The 23177-nt window shown below is 45.3% G+C and overlaps 3 protein-coding genes across 7 annotated transcripts; 1 reads left to right on the plus strand and 2 right to left on the minus strand.

The window, feature by feature from the left end:
- Nucleotides 1-66: 66 nt before the first annotated feature.
- On the minus strand, nucleotides 67-7499 carry l2hgdh (L-2-hydroxyglutarate dehydrogenase). The gene is made up of 10 exons (XM_035428514.1): nucleotides 7367-7499; nucleotides 5791-5906; nucleotides 5185-5336; nucleotides 4466-4597; nucleotides 3667-3829; nucleotides 3477-3511; nucleotides 2862-3029; nucleotides 2404-2561; nucleotides 1928-2059; nucleotides 67-1518 (listed from the first exon to the last, which is right to left on the minus strand). Exons 1-10 carry the CDS (start codon nucleotides 7468-7470, stop codon nucleotides 1323-1325), a joined length of 1356 nt encoding a protein of 451 aa, XP_035284405.1. The 5' UTR covers nucleotides 7471-7499; the 3' UTR covers nucleotides 67-1322.
- On the plus strand, nucleotides 5834-10486 carry dmac2l (distal membrane arm assembly complex 2 like). Of its 5 annotated transcripts, none has more exons than XM_035428558.1 (5): nucleotides 5834-6020; nucleotides 8407-8522; nucleotides 8902-9110; nucleotides 9766-9937; nucleotides 10071-10403. In XM_035428558.1, the coding sequence occupies exons 2-5, from the start codon at nucleotides 8416-8418 to the stop codon at nucleotides 10183-10185; spliced, it is 603 nt and encodes a 200-aa protein (XP_035284449.1). In that variant the 5' UTR covers nucleotides 5834-6020; nucleotides 8407-8415; the 3' UTR covers nucleotides 10186-10403. The 5 variants fall into 5 exon arrangements, with proteins under 5 accessions (XP_035284449.1, XP_035284435.1, XP_035284441.1 ...); XM_035428544.1 differs by lacking the exon at nucleotides 5834-6020 and adding an exon at nucleotides 7610-7745; XM_035428550.1 differs by lacking the exon at nucleotides 5834-6020 and adding an exon at nucleotides 7804-7825.
- A 471-nt stretch (nucleotides 10487-10957) lies between these two features.
- Nucleotides 10958-23177, minus strand: cdkl1 (cyclin-dependent kinase-like 1 (CDC2-related kinase)). Its single transcript, XM_035428520.1, has 10 exons — nucleotides 22923-23177; nucleotides 21158-21392; nucleotides 17913-18034; nucleotides 15288-15360; nucleotides 14578-14668; nucleotides 13849-14049; nucleotides 13219-13301; nucleotides 12624-12680; nucleotides 12282-12443; nucleotides 10958-11721 (listed from the first exon to the last, which is right to left on the minus strand). Exons 2-10 carry the CDS (start codon nucleotides 21356-21358, stop codon nucleotides 11620-11622), a joined length of 1092 nt encoding a protein of 363 aa, XP_035284411.1. The 5' UTR covers nucleotides 21359-21392; nucleotides 22923-23177; the 3' UTR covers nucleotides 10958-11619.

Raw genomic sequence — 23177 nt, forward strand, 5'->3', positions numbered from 1 at the left:
TATGCAAAATTCTAATTTGAATTAGAAGTAGAGCTCTGTTAAAATAATCAAATTCTCAGAAAAACCTTGTTTTTCATGTAAATGAAGTTGTACTTATTTATTCATATCAAGGAACAGTTTGTGAACAACTGTACATGTTTTTAAAAAAAAAGATAATTTCCAGACAGTAGATGGACGTTTCTACAAAACAGGTCAAACCATGTTACATGGTGTATGGTACAGTTAAGGCAGTGCTGGTAGGGACTCCATCTGTACATAGACAATTTCAAAAGATTCACTCAGTCTGGTGTCTCTGTAAAATTATAACTGTATACAAATGAAATGCAAGATTTTCCATAAGAAATTAGTTCACACATTTCGTACATTTTAGCAGCTTGATTCAGCGAAGAATCGTACTCCGATTTAGCTCAGGAGGTAAGACCGATTGTCTGGCAGTCGGAGGGTTGCCGGTTCAAACCCCGCCCTGGGCGTGTTGAAGTATCCTTGAGCAAGACACCTAACCCCTAACTGCTCTGGCGAATGAGAGGCATCAATTGTAAAGCGCTTTGGATAAAAGCGCTATATAAATGCAGTCCATTTTACCATTTACTCCATTTTGAGGTATTTTAATGGCATTTCAAAACAGCAAACTGTGTCTATGTGCTTGGTTATGAATCCCCAAAAATGTGCTGCACAGTCATTTTCATGACATGGAAATATGGAAAACACTAAATGAACTTGATAGATATTTCTCATTTAAAAAAAGAAATAATTATTGCTCCTCCTAAAGCATACTATGGTTTTTTGAATATGTTGCAAAAACAACATTATTTACAAACTACTTTCATTCTGTTTACACACGAACAACAATTAATTCAGAATAACCAAGATTCAGATAAAATCAGAAATGCATATGGTCACACAGCACCAAATCAGACTGAAATGCATGACAAGCATTATTCAAAGTGCTATTTAAGAAAGGGGAATGGCAACTGAACATAATTATGAAGTACCACACAAAAACAGTAATGCTTATAACTGCTTACTTTTAGTGTCAATATTTACTCACTTAAGTACCCATTTTCTTCGACATCGACAAGTAAATGATAGAAGTGCGATTATGACTTGAATTAAGAGCAACGATTCTTACAGACTGGACAACCTGAGTAGTGTTCCCTATACTTTTTTAACAGTGCTGTATAAAATGACACCCCACCAATCACATACTGTCCAATGATGCCAGCACTGGGGTGTTGCCAGCCGTGTTGTGCGCACAAGGGTCAATTTGTTGGGGCTCTTTGGTGATAAGAAGCTGCACAAGAAAAGACCACCAGTATTGACCTCTACAGAGAGAAGCGGCTTTCCACCTCGTTGGCGATCATTTCCGCGATGGCCAACGAGGAAGTAGCCGCGGGCGAGGGGGCGTTGCGGACGTGGAGAACCCGGCTGGCCACCTCCCCCACGCCCCCGTCAAACACAAAGTCGTCCACCAAGTTCCCGTCCCGGTCCAGGGCCTGTGCTCTTACCCCCGCAGGACCCCTGAAACACCACAGCACATTAGCACAAATCACACGGGGCTAGGGTTCCCCCCCCCCCCCCCCCCCCTCTAAATACCAGTGTCAAACTCAGGTTCAAGCACAGAGGTAAAAGCTGTTCTATCTCAGAGCAAGCTATTCCACTCGCATACAAGCCCAGCTCTATTAAAGCCACCAGGAATGCATTTACTGTAACAGGTTAAAAGGCCATCTTCTTGTATTTCTCCAAACAAAATAAGTCCTAAAGCAGATATAAATCTCAGCAGTTTGACATCATCACCACAAACATTTTACTTATTTCGGAAAGAAAGGGCAACGGACAGATAAATTCTTGTTCAAAATGATGCACGAAAGCTAAAATGAAAAGACACGAGCGTGAAGCAGGTGCACAGCAGATCACACCTGTGGCTTACCTGAGCACATCGCTGAAAGTCAGCTCTGGGATGTACTTCTGAAGGATTTTCACCTGAGCTTGGATGAAGACTCCTCTGTACATCTCCCCCATTCCAAAAACAACATGCTTCAGCACCAGCTTCTGAAGACCCCTGTCAGGTGAAGGGAGTATAATATCATACCACATATTCAACTAACCCTCACCATCGGGGTCCTGATAACCTATGCTCTATTGGGTCTTTGGCATCTTGGAACCTGCAAAATATCACTAGCCAGTCTTGTCCAATTCCAAACAGATAAACTCTAACCCTTTAAGATCGCAAAAAATACTGGTAAGTGAAAGCTATGGAGTTCGAGAACCCTTCGAATTTTGAAAAAACATTCCAAAAAACCTACTCTTGATAGGGTTAATACCAAACAGGTACTGTATTTGAGGGACTGCATTCATCTGAAAAACAGTAACTGACTGTTGTGGGAGAGGAACGGGCGCGTGTACCTGAAGGACATCGCGTCTGCAAAGTCCCGGGCGTTGAAGTCGAACACCCGATACCCCTCGCGCTTGAAGGCGAGGACAGCATTGGGACCCAGCCACACACTGCCATCCATTCGGGGGGTGAAGTGGACCCCAAGGAAGGGGAAACGTGGGTCAGGCACCTAAAAATAGCAGTGTCAGGGCATGTTGTATGACATACATACCGAAATCTGGACCTCAAATCCAAATTCGGCCCTGGTTTTCTTTTATCCCAGGTAATTAACTGAACAAGTAGTGCTACCAATTGGGCAGACTGTCTTCACACCCAACTCCCAGGTAAAAGGGAGGGTGGAAGTAGTTCTTGCCCCTCGAGGTCCGTGATTTGAGTAGCAAGGTTGTATGGGAATCTCACAAACCAGCTGTGGAGTACAGTAAACGGCAGATATTACCCTTCTGCTAGAGATGAGGGCGCGGGGACTCACCGGGTAGATGTTTCCCTTCACCAGGTAGTGTTTCTCGGGCTTCAGGACCAGGTAGTCCCCTCGGAAGGGTACGATACGAGGTTCGGGGCTGCAGCCGGACATTTGGGACAGCCGGTCGGAGTACAGTCCCCCGCAGGTCAGGACATAGCGACAGTGCACCTCCTCCCCCTACAGGTGACAGAAAAAAAAGACACTCGCCTTTTAAAAACTTCATTAATCCCATCTGTAACCATCATAATATTACAGAGATAGGGCAGGATAAGTGGAGATGGGGGCAGGGCAAGTTGCGCTGCCACCTTAAGTACAGATTAAGGTGGTATGGTATATTTATGGTTTTAGACTACATTCTTATGTTATTATGTTTCTCTTCTTGAGGCCTGTAATGAATGTAGTCTGTATGCATTTTGAATAAGTACTTTTGTTCTCGGTTAGCATAGTTAACATGCACTAGAGCAGGTCTGGGAATGCTGTTAGTCAGGTCTGGTATTATTGCTCTCATTAATCAGATAAATGCACTAGTTTCTCCTCTTGTAAGTCACTCTGGACTGAAAACAGGGGCTTCTCTCGTAATCTATACATATCCAACAAAGAGAGGTCTAAGTAAATATGTCTCACCTTAGAACTTCGGATTGCAATAGGAAATTTCAGTCCTGAAAGTGTAAGGAAAGTATAACGTAACTCCAAAGGAACAAAATAATGAGCTAGAGACCCCCGTTTCACACATTATGCCACAAGATCAAATACGGAAATGTGAAATCTATCAGGAAATACACAAAAAAAGAAAAAAAACTGCCTGGTACCATACCATCAGTAGAGTCAGCAGGGCTCTCCGTCACCATGGCAATGTCGTTGGCTTCGAACTCTGTGGTCACAGTGCCACCTGCTTCCTGGAAATCCTTGGCATACGTGAGGGATACGAGGCGCCAGTCCACAATTCCAGTGTAGGGCGAGTCCAGCGCCATCAGGCCCTGAGAGAGGAACCGCGCGGCTCAGACCAGTGTGCGGAACCCTCAGCCGAAACCTTCACTTAACATTCTCATAAACCAGGACCCCACTAAAATAACACCAATCATTCATTTAAAAAAGTATATATATTGTTCCACCTGCATCTGTTTAAATGTGTTCTTGTTTCTATTTGTTGTTTAACTCTTAGAATTCGCACTGATTCGTTATTTTAAATTAGCATTTTATCGGCTCTGTTTGCTGCTCAATTATTTCATAATTTATAACCGTTTTATTATATCATAGTTACTTATATTATTGTGTGTTTATTAGTTGTTTTTCTCTCTATGCACACTAGGTTATAAATCATTGTATGAAAGGTGCTGTACAAATAAAGTTATTATTAGTATTATTATTTTAGCCGTTGAAAATTCCTCAGTGAAATAACTGCATTCTGGAGAATGGCATGTAAAACATATTTTGCTGTGTAAAAAGCTGTGTAAGTCACTCTGGATGAGAGCGTCTGCTAAATGCCTGTAATGCAATGTAATGTAATGTAACGTAATGTAACGTAATGTAATGTAATGTAATGTAACGTAATGCAATGTAATGAATGCTGATTTAAAGCGGAGGGCCACACATAAGGGCCGTTTCTCCTTTACCCTGCAGTAAGGTTCCCGCTCCCGTATCCCTTTGGCATCGACGATGCTGAGGTCGCGCACGTTGTTCTTCAGACCGCGCTCGTAAAGCGCATTCAGCCTGGGAATCTCCTCCCTCTCCACGGCGACGATCAGCTAGCCAACGCAAACACACACAGCCTGGTTAGCACTGCACACGAGCACATGAAGGACATGAACCACAAGAAGAGACAGCCTAATGCATTGTTCATATCATTTGAAGATGCTGGGCAAGCTGACTGCTTTCCACAGGCGGAAAGTCCAGGGGTCAGAAAGTAAAAGTCCTGCCATGTGTTTCTTCCACCCACGAGCACAGCCAGGTGATTTCACTAATTAGTTCCACCTCCTGGCTGAAAATCCAGGTGACTGGAACGAAATACTGGGCAGGACTTTTACTCCCTGAACCTGGATTTTCCACCTCTGCTGCTTTCAGAGAGCCCTTTGAAGCTCCCAGGTCCAATGTTTTCAGTGTACTCTTTTCAGGTTATACATAAACAGACTATTTGGACACTCAATTGGGGTGTGTGAGCTTACTTTTCTCTATCACACTCAACAGTAGAAAACACAGGTCCACCGGCACGTAAACGTGTGGACCGGACCGATCCAGATGGTCCAATCAGCACCCTTATAAGACTGCTCCTCTGGGATAGACAACATGGTGGCACACTCCGAGAGCGGATCACTTCCTTGTCGATGGGGCTCACCTTGCCACACCTCTTGTAGGGGAGTCCCTTCTTCTCCAAGTAGTCGTAAGCCAGAGTTGCGCCCCGTACACAGAGCCGAGCTTTCAGGGACCCCGGGGTGTAGTAGATCCCACTGTGGATCACCCCGCTGTTGTGTCCACTCTGGTGGACAGCTGATGGTAAGGCACAATCACATTGCCGGCAGGTGTAAAGACAAAGTTTATATAGTAAAGCATTAGTGCTACAAAAAAATATGTCAACACTTACAACTGGAAGTGTTCTCTTAAAACAATAATGCACACTGAACATTTGAGATCACTGCACAAGTGATGATCATCCTCCCACTTATCCTAAATCCGCCCACACATAAAATTCATAATTTTTAAAAAAATTTCTACCAATTACTCCATTTGGACACATCTACATTGGTATCTTTGGCTGCGAACACAACACATGCTCTTCATTTCTATGATTTCAAACTACTACTTGACACATTAATTCAAAAAAAGGCATGAAGTTGCTGCTGACCCCCCCCCCCCCCCCCCCCCACCCCCCCACCCCCCCCCCCCCACCCACCCCCCCACCCCCCACCCCACCCACCCCCCCCACCCCTCCACCCGTTCGCACCGAGCTCTTTCTCCTTCTCAAGCACGGCGAAGCTGAGCGTGGGGTGCCTCAGGACCAGCTCTCTAGCTGTGGCCAGGCCCACGATGCCTCCACCAACAATGGCAACATCGTATGAGCTGAAAAGATAAACAAGCCGCAGCGTCACTGAAAACCGAGCCGGAGCTGTCCGGAAAGCACAAACAAATCGCGCGGTCATAAGAGCTGCCCATGCTCCTCGCGTGTAAAACCAGGTATGCAAGTGGAAACTTCTCGATAGTTTCGCAGAAATTACGAGAAAGCCGCAGCGCGTTGGCTCAAATTCAGCGTCTGCTATAGCTTTAAGCAACATTTATAGTCGTTATGCACATTGTCAAGGCCTTGGCAACGCCTAAACTAATCCGGCAATTATTTTTGGAGTTCTGGAAAGAGAAGGCAACTCTACACCAGAACTGCCAAACCAGAAATGTTACTATTGTCTCCGTGTGTCCTTTTTAGTACATCAACAAGCATGATTATTCCAGCAGTCAAAAGTTTATTTTCACTATTTACACGTCAAATTCCGTTGGATGCAGCAGAGGCAGAAACTCTCGGGGCTTTCAAGACCAGGCTTGATACGGTAGTAGATCTATCGAGTTTGTAGTTAAACGGTGAACACTATGTAGCCTACCCTTTAGTGGTAGGAAAACCGCAAGCATTGCTGGGCTGAATAACCCGTTCTCATCATTGTTATATAATTTTGTGTTATGCAGCCAGGGATACTGCCATCCCCTCGAGTATTCAAAACTGGTTACGGAGGCAAGCATTCTTTCATAGATTGACCTTCCCTTGGAGAGAACTTGGCATGCAGAGAACATCTTGTTAAAGCATGTGAAAACGTGCCATAAACCTTTAAAATGTAAGATTATTACTTTGTGATTTGCATTTGCATTTGCGTTACTGAACATTCTAAAGCTAATGTAAAAACCACTACTGGTAATAAAAATAAATAGAGTTCTAGAAAACTGAATTTTGAAGAAAAAAAAAACATTTAAAAAAATCTGACTAAAACTGTGATGTAAAAATCTGATTAAACTGTGCGACACTAAAGCTGCTATCTTTAATATAAGATCGGATGAAAATGCATCTATGCATTCTAATCTTTCACACACAGCTCACTTTTTGCCTTTAATTCGAAATAATTCGGACTGAAAAACAACGATCCTAAAATCAGTTACACCACCAATGATTATGTAACATTAAACACACGGTGTGGCAAAACTATAACAAAACATCAGAATGGCTTTCAAACAGTTAATAACTTCAAAAATAACAAACATACTTATCGATCTGTCAGACATTCAGCCAACTTTAATCCGCAATGATACCAAAGGGATAGACCAAATGACCACTGAAACTAAAGCAACTGCCGAGTTATTACTAATTGTAAAATGGATCGACCTCTTCAATGAACTGGTAGCTAAACTAGCTAGTTAGCTTAGCGTTTTATAAGAAAACTGACAATGTGTAAAAGAAAAACCACATAGACTACTAAAGTTGGTTTTATGTTAACTCAAAGCAATGAACGATAGAGTCAGATTGTCTGGTCATGTAATCTCACCTGTGTTTGTGTCTTGAAGTTATATTGACAAACCAGGAAGACCCCGAAGTACATCTCAATAATAGCGCTGCACAGCTTGAACCGTTATTTATCGTTCGTATCATTATCACACTTAGACGATACTTGGCCTTTTCAAGGGTCCCACGCAATGTCACGAAAACATACCGCAGAAGGCTGTTATTTCCTTTCACGTGGGGGAAAAAATAAGGCTAGGTAGCTAGCCTGAATACAATTCTCCGCCTTCCCGAACTCTCACCCACTGTGTAGCGCTTTGGAGACCAATGGCACAAGAGGATAGTCAGGCGTTGTCGGGTGAAAGGTCATAAAGGAAGCATACCACATTAATGAAAAACATCTTTGCTCTGGTGCGAAAGCGAAGGTGAGTGCATTAGACTACTTGAAGCAAACTAGCACGGAAGCTACGTTTGTCTGTCCGCTCAGTCCCTGCTAAAATGACAGGCCAGTGCACATATAATAAATTACATAAATGGTCATTTTGTTTATTTAACGTGAAAATGTATAAGTTACATCTTTTGTTTAGGTAGCGATGACAGCGATGGCAGGTTAGTCTAATCCACGTGACAGTATAAGGTAAACAATATAAGGTAAACATTCAAATGTACAGTAGGCTAGGCTTATTTAGTTACGCCTCCTCAATGACACCAGGCCGGTTTGCTTGGTAGCTAGCTTGCTGGCTAGTAAGAAACGAATGTCATTCAAACCCCCCTTTAATGTGCAAGTAAAACTAATTTGACTGACATTTCGGGGAAATTACTATGCTATATAGATAGTATAACTGATAGAGGATAAAACGACGTCCCGACATCACAGCGACGGTCACCCTAATCCCTGTTAAAGTGCAGTCTGCAATGGTCCAGTTGTGCCATTCAAGTCGTTCATAAGTGCCCGTTGTGTACGCGGAAAGACACAACTCAAACTGATTTAACCCACGTGAACATTCAAAATTTCCATATTTAGTGCAAGTTTAAACTTGGCTCTTAAACCGGTTTGTTAAGTGCTTGGTGCTGTAACACCTTCAGGGCGAAACTATGACGACGCTGTTAACGACGGCCCACAGCGTGAGCGCCTTATGGAAAGCTCCGCCACTAGGAGGCAGCAGACAATTCTGGGGATGGCTCAATGCTGTGTTCAACAAGTAAGCTGTTTATATTTTACATTGAATTGTTTTTAAGTCATGCCTGGTGAAATGCTAGTAGAAACTTGTCTCAATTACCAGAACAATAAAGGCTTTTCTGCTTTCAAACGGTAGTGTCATTGAAATTCGGCTTTGTAGGATCGCAATATAAAGTCTGAATGAATGATGTAGTTCTGCACCACAGGCGACCAACTGCCCTCCTCTTGGGCAGGCTAGATAATCATCTTAGTGGATGGTTCTTTTAGGAAATAATACACTGCGTTACTTTCACTGTTCGTGATTGAAATGCTCCGTTATAATTCTGCAACGATGGCAATGGTAATGGCAGTGGTGCTGGCCTATGTAGCATTTATGATGTTTGAGGCGTCTTGCTCTCCAGGGTGGACTATGAACGGATAAAAACGGTGGGCCCAGACCGTGCAGCCTCTGAGTGGCTGCTGCGCTGTGGGGCCAAGGTGCGGTACCAGGGCTTTGATCGCTGGCAGCAGGACTACAACGGGCTTCCCACCGGTCCCTTAGGAAGGTACAAGATCCAAGCCATCGACGCCACGGAGTCCTGTATCATGTACCGGGGGTTTGACCACTTGGGTGAGCGGCACTTTGGCTGACAAAATGCTTCATCCAACCTGAATAAAATAATATCTACAGATGTTTTTGTTGAGTTAGGATTTGACAAAAATGCCCCACTTCAAGAATTATATATTTGAAGACAGTCCTGCTATGGTTGATTTTATTTGTACCCTTATGCAATGTTTGCCAGTGCTGTTGTCCTCAGCATGTAAATGAAAGTCTGCTGTGAGCTTAAATACACAGAGGTGACTTAACTCAGGAGAGTGTCTTATGGAAGGGTGCGCTGTGGTCTGTTCAATTTTGAATATGAACAGGATGTACAGCCAGCTGGCTGCTGCTAAGTCTGATGTTCCAGAAGTGCTGTTACTCAGTTAGTCGCCCTTACACAAAATAACATGAGTCGAAAATATAGAGTGTTGCCAAAAGAAAATGTGGAATTCCAATGTACATATGTGCAATACCAAGTTTGTATTTGTACACCTTTCATTAACCTGAGGTGGCCTGAGTCTGATCAACTTTGGACTAAATATCTAGTGACGTATTCTCAATTTTGTGTTTGTCATTACCATTTATTTATGTGCACTTGATGTTGTTCACCATAGTGGCCTTGAAAGTTGCTTTGGACAAAAGTATTTGCCAAGTGAGTAAATGTAATATTCTATTTTCTCTTCAGATGGTCTGAAACATTTAGAAGAGATAAAGTTCAACAGGTGCATGTACATAGAGGACACATGCATGGAGAGGCTGAGCCAGATCGAGAACCTACAGGCCAGTCTGCGTAGGGTGGAACTGGTGTCCTGTGGCAACGTGACAGACAAGGGAATCATTTTCCTCCACCATCTCAGGTGAGCGTGTCCTGCCTTGGTGCTGCAGCTGGCTTTGACAGGGCAACCAACCAGCTTAAAATATGCTTTAATGATGAAAAGAAGATGGAATTCATTTTTTTTTAAAAGACGCTGCCTGTGTCTTTGGCTGTAGGAATCTGGAGCACCTGTTTCTCAGCGACCTGCCGGGAATAAAGGAGAAGGAGAAAACGGTGGAGAGACTGCAGACAGCCCTGCCAAAGCTGGCCATTGAGCTAGACCTGCCATGACTGGGTCACTCGTCAAGACTTGACAAGGTGGCCTCCGTGGCAACGAGAGCATTCGGACCGAAGTAACTGTTGTGCTCTCACATAAAGAATTTCATTTATGTGTGCATGGAGCTCAGGAAAATTAGTTTTTCCTACAACAACTGGGTTACCTGGGGTTCAGAAATTCTATAAGCTGAGGACAGCAACATTTGGAAGACTCATACAAAACACTCCCAAAAACAATTTCCTCTTACCGGCACTTTATTCGAACAATTTCCAAAAAAAACAAAAAAAAAAACTGACCGACTTGCCTCCCCTACCATTTATTTTCCAGCATTCTAGGTATTAAATATTACTCCATAGAAAAGTACAACAAAATACAGACACACTATGTTTGCTTTATATACACTTGTGCACACAAAGACAGTGGAGATTTTCAGTGGTTCATTGGTTAAGTTTTCAAATTATTATTTTTTTGTAATAATTTGGCATTTGGTATAAGTCAAAGAGGGAGATGGAATGACCACAAGCACCAGTCTCCAGGAAATAAGATGTGATGATGTATATATGGTAATTCTATAACATTGCTTCTGTTGTTATTGTTAACATTGTACTGCTGCCATCTTTCATGTGAAATTCTTTTTCTGGTGTCAAACCTGTTTTGTTTTTTTTGCACGCCGAGTAACAGTATGGTGGCTTACAATAAAATTTGGGGAAAACAATGTAAACGGACCACAGTGACAGAAAATAGAAAATAACTACGGCTATGTAGTGCTGCACACATCTTTTGGTACTACTCATTATGCCAGAACTGGCATTCTCCAGTTCCTCCTCTTGGGCCAATTGGAACTATTGCTACACATTAACAAGGGGGGGAGGGGGGGAGGGGGGGGGGACTGTGCATAAGGTCCACATACAACAAACAGGCAAGTTACGTTCTGGATTAATCATTTCTCACATTGTGCACCACCCTTTATTTGGATTGACTAATGGAGATTAGACCTTTCACCTACATCTTCCAAACCTTAACAACGAGGCTACCAACAGTGAACATCGAGATGACAGACCAATGCATATATCTTTCACTATTAAAAACATATTTGGCAAGTTGGGTAAGGCAGTTACGCTATCATGTTCCCCCATACTGCACGTGGGTCTATCAGCAGAGCTGCGAGCTGCTCCTTGTCATTTACATGAAAAAAAGTGAACAAAATAGATATACGTGAAACCCAAGACCAAAAGAGGTCTCTTCCGAAAAGCTGCCAGAGTGCATATGATTGGCTCACACTGGGGTCATGTGACCAAAGCCTTGGTTCAGCTAATCTGCGCACTCAGGAAATCTTGCACTCTCCACAAACGGCTGCTTTTCCTGGATTTTGTACTTGGAAACGCGAGATTACCGAAGTATTTTAATTTATTCTCTGCTGTTCCCCGATTGGTTAGAAAGCAGGGAATTTAGATATTGGGGAAGTGGTAGTTGAACTTTCGCAGGTTGTTGTAGTACTTCTTGTTCTCCAGGGCCGGGAGGATGTTGCTGCTGGTGAGTTGAGGCAGATACTGCGGGAGAGAACGCCAAAAAGAGAACATTTACACAGAAGGCCGGGTACAGACCTGACCAAAGCAGCCAAATTCAACACACCGCTGTTACCAATATTTAATATAGACAAAAGTCTGGACAAAAAATTGTACCATTAACCCGAATGCATTAACCATTAACCATTTGACTGGGGCTAGCACTGAGTAGAATTATGATTACATTGGCCCACACAGTGTAGCTTGGGAAAAATTCTAAATAACAAATCTTCATTAAGTCTAACATAAAAGTAAGTATTTAAAATGATTGAACCCACATCTATCTGTAAAATGTGAGGATTGCTCACAATGCCCTGTCCTTGATACTGTCGTCGTAGATGTTTTGTGTACGACCGGGAATGACTGTTTTTTTGTGGGGTTTTTTGAGCGCACTCAAGGTAAATTTGCTTCAGTATTTTAACAGAAACGAACCATGTGACTGGTGTGGGTTTTAATGATGCGCTCCGCTTCCTGGGGGGGGGTCAGGTTTTAGGAGGTGCTGTGTGGTGTGCACCGGGGGGGGGGGGGGGGTTAGGATATCTCACCCCGGGCGGCAGGTGCTTGCGCGGCAGGCGGGACCGCCTCTTGGTGGCGCGGTCGTGTTCGCGGGTGGCGCTCTCCGTCTCCTCTCTCTGGCTGTCGAAGTAGGGGTGCTCCAGCAGCTGCTCGCACGTCAGCCGCTCTGACGGGTCCATGCGCAGGCAGCCCTGGGGTCAAAGGTCAGGGAAGCGGACAGCTTATGCACTCGCAGGAAAACACCACGCAACCTGGACCAATGAGCAGCACCAGTCCACAGACAGGCACTCTCGCTACACTGTGGAGCATGGCGGTAGCACTGCTTCAGTTAAATATCTTTTAAAAATATCAGAAGCTGAGGAGGGGCTTACCTTCATCAGCCCCAGTGCTAGATGTGACAGGTTTGGGTACCTCTGTTCCAGGGGTTCCTGCATGGAGACACAGGGGAATGCATCCGAGTCAATAAAGAGGAACAGAAGATGCACCTGCTGTGTGTATGTGCAATTCAAAACTAAGTTCAACTAATAATCACTTAGTCGTGAGGAAAACAGTCTCATGCCTGATTTCAGCCATTTTAGCACATAAATATGTTCAAGCTTTTTCTACTACTTTCACATGGTGTGTGTTTTCATTAGCTGGTATTTTTTCGTTGAATCCTTCTACGTATGCGATGTCAACAAATCACCTATACCAGGGCTGCCCAATCCTGTTCCTGGAAAACTGTGCTGTAGGTTTTCACTCCACCCCAATTAAAGCACAGAGCTACAGATCTCGTTGAGCAGCTAATCAGTAGAATCAGGTGTGCGAAATTAGGGTTGAAATGAAAACCTGCAGGGCGGTAAGAGCTCCAGGAACAGGGTTTGGGCAGGCCTGGCCTGTACCACGCAGAGCCAGGCAGCCCGCAGCAGTCTCTCGGTGAGGGGACGCAGGGCGGCGGCGAGCGCGGACGCGCTCGAGCTCGCTCACCATCTCCTGCGGCTCGGGGATGCTCACTCCGCTGAAGAACTGGTTGTTGCTGAAGACTTGCTGGTGCCGGGGAATGAGGTCTCCTGCGAACGACAGACAGAACCAGCTTTCCCGTCAGCGCAGAACGACAGACAGAACGAGCTCTCCCGCCAGCGCGAACGACAGACAGAACCAGCTTTCCCGTCAGCGCAGAGCTCCGCTCAGGAAAGGCAATACCAACAGAACACGCGCTTATCGTTCCCAAGGCTACATTTTTACATGAACCACGCCTAAACCATCAAATAACAGAAAATATTTTTTATCATGAATTGGAATACTGCAGTATCAATACCAGGGCTGCCCAACCCTGTTCCTGGAGATCTACCATCCTGTTGGTTTTCATTTAAACCCTAATTTAGCGCACCTGATTCCATTTCTTAGAAGGTAAACAAGGTAAACATACAGGACGGTAGAACTCCAGGAACAGGGAGGGGCGGTTTGGATCTATACCTACTTCAGCAGGTAACGTAACATACTTTACGTTGTTGTGATAAATTAGGCTTAATTATCCCTGGGGGGGGGGGGTAGGGGTGGGACTGCTGGGTTTTTGGACTGGAAACCCAGTCCCGTTTACAGGCTGCTGCTCCTCACCCAGTGTTTTTCTGATGAGGTAGAGCTGATCCACGTCTGATTTCCCTGGCCACAGGGGGGCGCCGCAGAGCAGCTCGGCGAAGACGCAGCCGATGGCCCAGACGTCCACGGGCGGGCCGTACTGCGTGTCCCCCACCAGCAGCTCCGGGGCCCGGTACCAGCGCGTGGCCACGTAGTCCGTGTAGTAATCGCAGGGTCCAGCTGCCGGGAAAAACAGAACGAGTCCGGTTTCATCCTTCTCTCCAAGGCCCGCCTCATCCATTACATCATCTCTGTATATGTGTGTTCACGCGGGGCTACTGCAGCACCACTGCATCAGCTGTCAGTCTGGATATGTCCATGCCAACAGAACGTGCAGTTCTAAAAATCTAATTTGAATGTGTTGTTATAGAATTCATATAGAGAAAGCAATTCCCACAGTACAGTGTGCAAAATAAAAAGAAGCAACACAGACATGCATAATGCATAATAAATGTGACATGACGGTTATTTATGAGCACTATGGAGTGTAGTTTTTATATGTACAATACATCTCTGTCCAAGTCATGTACTATTCTTCCTTTTAATGAATGCATTCTTCATGCTTTCTGTACAAAATGCACTGTGCAAGACCGCAGTCTTTTAAAATGAAAGCATTAAAGACAGTTACTCATTAAATACAAAGTGTAATGGCAGTTGGTGACCAGCTGATGGCAGGAGTGAGTGAGTGAATCGCACAGAGACACCTACTGAGGATCCTGGCGAATCCGAAGTCGCACAGCTTTATGACCTGGTGCTTGGTGATGAGGATGTTCTCCGGCTTCACGTCCCTGTGAATGCACTGGAGGGACCGACAAGAGCATTAGTGTTTTAACAGCTGGCTCGCAGGCAAGCACCAACGCTCAAAAGCAGATTCCCCATTATGTAAGAGGGCGAGAGGGAGTCATCTTTTTACTGCTTAAAGGTCTGCTTCTTTAACAGAGCTGGCGATGTTGAACGTGTGCGTGAGAGGTTAGGGGGGCCATCGACTGTAATTCTTACACACCAGGCAGTTAAAGAGGCCCTGAGGCATTGTGTCACCGTCTGCTATTAACCGTGCAGGAGGAATGCCAGTAAAAGAAACCTATTAACCAGGGGGCAGGTGGGAGGAGAGGGCAAGGGACAGTGTTGGAGACGCAGGGCAGAGGGAAGAGGGGGTGGGGCAGATGGGAGGAGGGGGCAAGGGACAGTGAGGAGGGGGCAGGGCAGAGGGAGGAGGGGGCCGGGTCAGTGCGGAATGGACAGGGCAGAGGAAGGAGGGGTCGGGAACAGTGAAAAGGAGGTGGGGCAGCGGGGGGGGGGAGGGAGTGGGGTCAGTGAGGAGTGGGAGGGGCAGGGGGGGGGGGAGAGAGCACAGAGGGACTACAGGAGCAAAGGTGCATGGAAAAAGGACTATTCAGGACGGGGAAAAATAGACTCACGTTCTGTTTGTGGCAGAAGTTGACGGCCTGCAGTGTCTGCCAGGTTATGCTCTTCACCAGGTGCTCCGGGACCCTGAGGAGGGGAACAGACTCTGAGCCTCAGGGGTCAGGAGAGGGGTGCTCTCCACCAAAAAAACAAACATCTTTTCACAAGATCCCCAGTCAACTGCACCCCAGACAGAGCAGCCCAGCCGTCCAATGGCAGCGCGGCCGTGATTGCAAACAGGCCCCCTCCACCTCGCTCAAACGCAGGAAATAAGAACAGTTTCAAGGTCATTAACATTTATACGTTCCTTTCTTCTGGGAAGAGAGGCGCGCTCAAAGGCTGTCTGACAAAGGAGTCATTTCCAGCTCTCTCTCCTGCTCTCTCTCAGCCAGGCCTTGTAAAAAGCTTCCAGGGCGCCGTCTCTGCCCTACCGGCTGGGGTTCAGCGAGCAGACATCTTAAAACAAGGCACCGCACAGCCAGGTACGAACCCCACACAGGCACAGGTACGCAGACCCACACCCACACTCACTGTGTGCCCGAACACACCACACCCACACTCACTGTGTCCCCGAACACACCACACCCACACTTACTGTGTCCCCGAACACACACACACACACACACACAACTACACGTGCATGGGAACTGATTAACCCTTTAAGGCCTCAGATCACAAATTATGTGATTAGAATGTTCTTAACTGAAAATTCTAATGCTGATGTAACAATCATTAGTGGTAACTGAAAGCAATGGAGTTCTAGAACACTGACTTCGAATTGAAATAAAAAATTTTTTTAAACTTCAAAGGGTTAAACTTTCACTGGAGTGGAAGATTTCTCTTGTGTTCCACTGTTTCCCACCATTAGTGTAATACTGTTCCGTCAGCCATTTTCTTTGCAGGTGTGTATACGGGGAGCTAGCGAGTCCGCCCTGGCCAGCTCTACATGTTTTCCACGTGTCATTATTTGTAAGAGGAGATTTAATGTAACTGCTTTCTTATTGTGGCGTGCCACTCCCCAGGTCCACAGCCTGAAATACAATATCAGCAATCTGTTTTCAGACACACTATAGCTCACAATACATTTGCTTCCAAATATTCAAATGATTATGCTCACGTACCTCTCTCCTCATGTGAGTTACAGTGAATGACTAAGTGCTGTATTGTTTTTGTCATTCATGCACTGTGTGTGCGTGTGTGTGTTGTATAACAACAATAATACTTAGAGGTAGAAGGAAACACTATGTGTACGAGTCTTGGAGACGGCTAAGTTGTCAGTCATTTTGTGAATTACTGAATTTGGAGAGAAGCTGTGGAGTTGAGGATGGAAAAATCTCCTTTTTATTCCCTCTCTGTTTGGAGTTTGTTTCTCCCAGCTTCAAGGTAGATCGGCAAAGAATGTGTTTACCTCGTTCTTTCAGTACTTTGTATTCAAAACCTTCCCTCGGAGAGAAGGATCAGCGGCACATTTTCGAGAGAGGGAGACGCTGGAAGCGAAATTTAAATCGATGTCTCCTTTTTGTGCTCCTGTCCTCTCCTCCTTTTTCTGGAGTGTTATCAGGAGACAAAGGCCCGGACTGATATATCCACCCTAAACGGTGCGGCCCAACACTATGGCTTTGTTGACTCAGGGCCCATCTGTCAGTGTTGCCCGGGAAACGGCTAAATTGGGTCACGTGACCGGCGATTTACAGCGATTGGCTGCCAGGAGAGAGCGCGCTGGAGAGAGGGAGGAGGTCGGCAGGATCCCGGCTCCTGACAGCCAGCTCTGCATTCTGGGAGAGCATCACTGTAAACATTCCACAACAAACAGGTCCCAACTCCACGGAAACCGTCAAACAATACAGCCGTCAGCGCTGGACGGCGAGAGGGCACACACACACGCACACACACACACATCACGCACGACAGGGAAAACACACTGGCCGCTCGCTCACGACCGGTGTTCTTTAGTGTGCGTGCGTGCGTGTGTGTGCTATACATGTGTTGTTTGTCACTACCCAAGTGTCACTGGTGGAAACAAGATGTCTTGTTCCTAGCTGTTGAATAGTCCCTTTCAGAACCACTGTGAGGGGCCCCTCCTGGTCCACCAAACCACTTTATTAACTTGACAATTTCCCAGCGACTTCATTCCCACTCATTATAACTTTGAAAATACATTATTGTATGAAAATACAAATTGTGTTTAAATGAAGGGTTTGAAATGCCTGCTGAGCCCCTGGGGAAATAAGACAGGCAGATTTGAGGACAGCTGAAATCTCAGTTCAGGGTCCTTCAGCTGAAGGACAGCTGAATTCTCAGTGCACGGTCCTTCGGCTGAAGGCCAGCTGAATTCTCTGTGCAGGGTCTTTCAGCTGAAGGACAGCTGAATTCTCAGTGCAGGGTCTTTTAGCTGAAGGACAGTTGAATTCTCAGTGCAGGGTCTTTTAGCTGAAGGACAGCTGAATTCTCAGTTTAGGGTCCTTCAGCTGAAGGACAGCTGAATTCTCTGTGCAGGGTCCTTCAGCTGAAGGACAGCTGAATTCTCAGTGCAGGGTCTTTCAGCTGAAGGACAGCTGAATTCTCTGCCTAGGGTCCTTCAGCTGAAGGACAGCTGAATTCTCAGTGCAGGGTGTGCGCTGTAGACGGCCGTGGCTCACCCCCGGGGGTAGCGGTCCAGCTCGTTGAGGACTGTGTGGTCGCAGTACTCGAACACCAGGTGTAGCTTGCGCTTCCGTCGAAAAACCTCAATCAGGTTCACCAGGTTTGCGTGCTTCAGTTGCTGTGTGGGAAACAGAATGCGGTCTGTTATTGAAAAACATGGAGACCTGGAGCGTCTCACACAAAAGATGTGTCTACCTGCAACAAAAAAAAAAAAACTAACTCTAAAAGTCAGCAGCCAGGAATAGAGTGCTGTACCAACACTGAAAGAACACTGTGAAAAGGCTTTTCTTTACACTTGTCATTTTGGTTATAAAAATAGACACTGCTCTCTCAAGAGACACACACACACACACACACAAACACGCACACACAATTTAGACTGAATGCAAGCCACCCGGTGTGAAAATTGATTTGTTTGATGTCTTTCGTTTGCGCATCATCAGAAGGGCAAGCTGCCACACGTCTAATCAAACATACGGCGCAAACAAACAGTGGCAAACACGCGCGCTCATCTCCAGGGACGACCTGTCACTGCCCAGCCCTGTTTACAGCCTTTTCACAGAAAAGGACACCCCGCGGCGGCCATCTTAACCTCCGAACTTCCCATCAGTTCAGGGCGATAAACAAAAACAGGTTAAAAATACAAACGTTGTTTTCCTGCAGGTTATTTATGAATGTAAAGCCTCTGAGGAAACAGCCACCTGGGTAAAGACAAAGAGACAGAGCTCAATAAAGAGCGCAACCTACTCCAGTGTTCATCAGTTCTGCTCCCCTGAACACTGGACACCTGCATACGTCTATGGTGGATCTGTGCCCTGTTGCACTGGCACCGCCTTCCACCTTCATCTATCTCTCCTCTTCTATTCTGCTTTTAAATGTATTATCCCATTATCAACAATGAGCACATATTCATCATTATGAATACTATGGACGTGATAACTTTGGCCAGCGAAGTCTCCCTTCCGCAGTCGAGCCAAATATGGGACTAGAGCAAGTGTTGAGGACAGGTGTAAAATTAAACTGTCCTCCTCACTCACTCTGGTCACCACAGGTCCCACAGTACTAGTGCCGAGGAGCAACAGTGTTGGCTCAGAGGCCAAAGCCAAATTCCTAATCTCCCTCTTTCAGTCTGATCATCAAATTACTCTTCCTCTTCATCAGCCTAAAATACTCGTCCTCTTCCTCTGAAATGATTGTTGGTAAATGTTCTGGTGCAAAATGGCTGCCCTGCCACGGCTAGCTGGGTGCTACAGCTAGGGCTAGGGCTAGGGAAACACGCTTACCCTAACTGAGAGGCATGCTGTGATTCTTAATCCTAATGCTGCATCTCCCAAAATTACAGGCTATGATAATGCCATTGTCAGGCGGATCACAGCGTTCACACAGTTCTCACACAGTGTAACAAGAGTCACAGCACATGAGAACCTCGACACATCCCATGCCAAAAGACCTGCCCCTGGGGGACGACTTTCCCTTTGTCTGACAGTGCTTACTGTCTGGGAACACAGAAGCTCTCTATTGTATTTACCCACAACCTGTCAGAGGTCTTCACCTTGAGTGAGTGGAACGAATTTTTGAGCGTGAGAGACATGTCACAGCATTTACCCTTGTACTGCATCTACAGAGTAACACCGATGCTCGAAACCACTCGAAACAACACTTAAATCCCCTGTTAGCAGCCTATATGTATAGCATAAGAAACCAAGAATCTAAAAAAAAAAAACCAACTGACCCAAACCATGGAAAATGCCTCACACAGAGAGGCTGGGAACAGTGCTCCCTCCACAGCTATCAAAGCCTGTACCTCCAGTCTAGAGCACCTGTTGATGGGCTAACTTACCAGCCCCGTGCAAAGTCATACCACTCCTTGACCATTCATTTCCTTAGGAACCCTCCATAGCAGCAGCTACAGGGGCTGGTGTAAACACACGAAAGGTGAGCAAACAGACAGACCATAATGTTTTGATGCTCCCTTTCACATCAATCATTAAGCCGTGAATCACTCAGGACCTTAAAGATCCCTGGGTTCGGTCCATATCGGAAAAAGTAGGGTTTTGCCCGGTCTCCTAGGCAAATTCTCCACCCGCACAATTACACATCTCACTGTTTGATTGGCTAAGCAGGCTTGCACCTTGTGAGCGGCACATTCTCTCTGGAAACAGGCGGTGTTTGTGCGCTACACCTGTCAGGTGACTGAGGTGAGTCACCCCCCGTCTTCGCTGTACAGTGATCCGTGCTCCACCAAAAGGGATAAGAGGGGGCAACATAAAAGACAGCTCATCGATGCTATTGTAAGCTTCTGATGTGGCTCGTGAAAGCACAACCCTTAAGCGAGCGACAGCGTTTTAACTAATTAAACTAATTCGACCAATTTAACTAATGCTGTGAAACAAAAGGACGAGGAAGCGGCACGCAGCTGCAGGTTATTAATGCCACGGTAACCTGCCCAGCGAGGACGGGCTTTCACTGGGGAGTGTTTGAAGCCCTGCGCACGGAGGCCCCTCCCTCACAGATTCAGGGGAGCGCACCTCTTCGGTATTACAGCAGGATGGGCAGAGGGAAAAAAAAGCAAAGCTCGCTGATCCACACACACACACACACACACACACACACACACACACACACACACACACACACACACACACACACACACACACACACACACACACACACACACACACACACACACACACACACACACACACACACACACACACACACACACACAGACTCTGTTGTTGTGCAGGGAGCAGAACTGGGAGACGACCCCAGTGCTCCCGTTTCCCCAGAGCTGTTCTATAGATTCCAACCCCCCCCCGCCATTGTGCCCGATGCGTAATGCTGGGGAGAGATACGTTTGTGCTCGGGACACAGCGAAGGATGTTATCAAGGTGAGAGATAATAAAACGAATGAACCGCACCGAGAGAAAGCTAGAACCGTTTTTTTTTTCCCCACCCTCATGCAGTGTTCCTGCACTGGAATCAATGATAAAGGTGGGGCATCTCATCTGAGCACGGCAGCTAGCAGGGCACTCTAGCAGCTGTAGCACTTGCCTCCAAGCTAGACAATCAGGCTGGAGGACTGCTGCAGAACACACGACTCAAAACAAGACAATGTCCAGAGGTGCCTAGACTGTGGCTTTGATGAACATGAGGGATTAACATATATGACCATTGTACCATGCAGAAACAGCTTTTCACTGTTACATGCAGAAAGCCAAACTGGTGAGACAGTGCCTACCTTCAGCATCCGGATCTCCCTCAGCGCGATCTTCTTTATAATGGGATCATCTTCCGACTCTACAAACTTCTTGATGGCGACTATCTGGCCGGTGTCTTTGTTCCTGCACTTGAAGACAACGCCATACGAGCCCTCCCCAATCTTCCCAATCTTCTCGTACTTCTCCATCCGGATGTGGGACAGGGAGCTGTCGGCATGCATCAAAGAGCCACTCTCCCGATTTTCTTGCGCACCTCTGGAAATTTCAACAGCCAGCATCATCCCACGTGTACCGCAGGGTTTCCAAGCATGAACAAGCCTTTACATTTTCAAAATAATATCTGTTACAGACCCAAGCCTCAGACTTGTTAGCAAACACAAAAATGAATAGCTAGAATAGATGCCAGAAATTGGACACTGCTCAAAATAACCTACTTTCAGAATCCAATATTGTCTTATTGCATGCTCATGCAAAACACTTGTCCTTAGAAACATAGGGCCAATTTCTAATGGGGCTGGATGTATGTAATATTCATGCATGTAATGGGTAGGCAGCCTTTAAGGATGTGAAAGCAATCACACATCTCAGGAGAGACAGCCTAAGGAGATTTGTATATCTGGGGACCAGCAAGACTATTATGATGCACCTCAGAGAGCCTAATGCATGACCTAATTAATCCTTTGAACAAAGACAAAAACAATTCATCTACGGAAAACTACAGCCAAGACACTTATTTTGCCTAAGATTGAGTACAGGTACATAAGTACAGGTTAAATTTAAGATATGAGCATATTTTATATGTCCTTTTAATTTAAAAAATAATTATTTAGGTTTTTCGTTATTACTGCATATGGCATTTGGGATTATTCCACTTTAATGTCTTGGACGGATTTACTGGCAACTCAACTTCAGTGTAATAACCTGAAGTCAAAAGTTACTAGCCAGTTAAATAACCAATTAAAATTAGTTTAATATTACAGTTGAAGTTAAAAAAAAAACATTTAGCTAGCTAACTCTTACATAATCAGACTGAGCTCAAGTACACCCTTAAAGGCACCAGACAATAAATAAATCAGTTTAAGTAAGAATTTTTAAGAATTTAGCAGAAATAGTATTTTATCAAACCATGTGAATAACAAACAAGTTGACAAATGTACTCATGTAGTGCACGTTTCACTTTTTAAAAATAATTATTCCAAGCCGACGAAAAGATTTGTCGCACTATTTCACAATTACACCTGTTAAGCATATGACGAAGATCTATTTGAATTGCAACAACAGGCTACTTCGTGTATGTTATCGATAACTTTATGAATAAACCCATGCAGTAAAGCAGGTGTAGGCTACACATAAACCAAATCACTTCTTCTCGGGTCCAAACGCAAGGACCAGATTTAGGCAATATTTCACCTGTATTGTGATATGTCCGTTGTGTGATAATCTCATTTGCATATTGTACAGTAACTGAGTATGTCCAATATAAATGATAGCCTCTAACATGGCTTATACCACAGTTTCCAACCTTTGCTGAAAGATTGCTGACCGTGCACTTGTCTTAAGTCAATGAAACTCGAAAATATAAGAACAAGCCCATCCAATTACTTAAACACACAACAAAAAGCCCAATACAGCGTCAACGTACAGAGAACGACATCGTTTACGTGTTTCTATAGCGATTTAATCACGGCAGTAGAAAATAAGAAGCAACCAGTTGTTAGTCTTCACTCCCAAAATCAAATTAAACATACAGTATTTGCATTAAAGAAAGGTACATTTGATAGATACCTTTATTTGGTCCTTCTGAACCTATGAAGCAACGTAGTCCCTGGGTCGTCACTGTTTAGTTGGGGAAATGACCGCAGATGCCGAGAATAACAAGAATTACTTGTGCATCTCCTGAGAAGTATGCTCACGCTGGTGGCAATGTTGCAAACCAAGTGCTTCAGCTTTTCCTGGCTCGTCCCCATAGGAACTACAGCCATGGCTCCGCCCCCTCATACAGCAAGAGGAAAAATCTAAACATTCATCGTCATAGTTGGC

The sequence above is a fragment of the Anguilla anguilla genome, chromosome 1 (assembly GCF_013347855.1).
Source record: "Anguilla anguilla isolate fAngAng1 chromosome 1, fAngAng1.pri, whole genome shotgun sequence".
NCBI lineage: Eukaryota > Metazoa > Chordata > Actinopteri > Anguilliformes > Anguillidae > Anguilla > Anguilla anguilla.

Excerpts from the sequence above, each read along its gene's own strand:
- cdkl1 (XM_035428520.1), bottom strand. The coding sequence starts at position 21,358 with ATGCATGCCGACAGCTCCCTGTCCCACATCCGGATGGAGAAGTACGAG. Across the intron at positions 14,050-14,577 it reads CGGATTCGCCAGGATCCTCA|CTGGACCCTGCGATTACTAC; the intron begins GTAGGTGTCTCT and ends TTTTCCCGGCAG. Across the intron at positions 11,722-12,281 it reads GCAAGCACCTGCCGCCCGGG|TATCTGCCTCAACTCACCAG; the intron begins GTGAGATATCCT and ends TCTCTCCCGCAG.
- l2hgdh (XM_035428514.1), bottom strand. The coding sequence starts at position 7,470 with ATGATACGAACGATAAATAACGGTTCAAGCTGTGCAGCGCTATTATTG. Across the intron at positions 5,337-5,790 it reads TGAGAAGGAGAAAGAGCTCG|CTGTCCACCAGAGTGGACAC; the intron begins GTGCGAACGGGT and ends CCTTACCATCAG. Across the intron at positions 4,598-5,184 it reads CCTACAAGAGGTGTGGCAAG|CTGATCGTCGCCGTGGAGAG; the intron begins GTGAGCCCCATC and ends TGCGTTGGCTAG.
- dmac2l (XM_035428534.1), top strand. Across the intron at positions 8,523-8,901 it reads CTCAATGCTGTGTTCAACAA|GGTGGACTATGAACGGATAA; the intron begins GTAAGCTGTTTA and ends CTTGCTCTCCAG. Across the intron at positions 9,111-9,765 it reads CCGGGGGTTTGACCACTTGG|ATGGTCTGAAACATTTAGAA; the intron begins GTGAGCGGCACT and ends TTTTCTCTTCAG.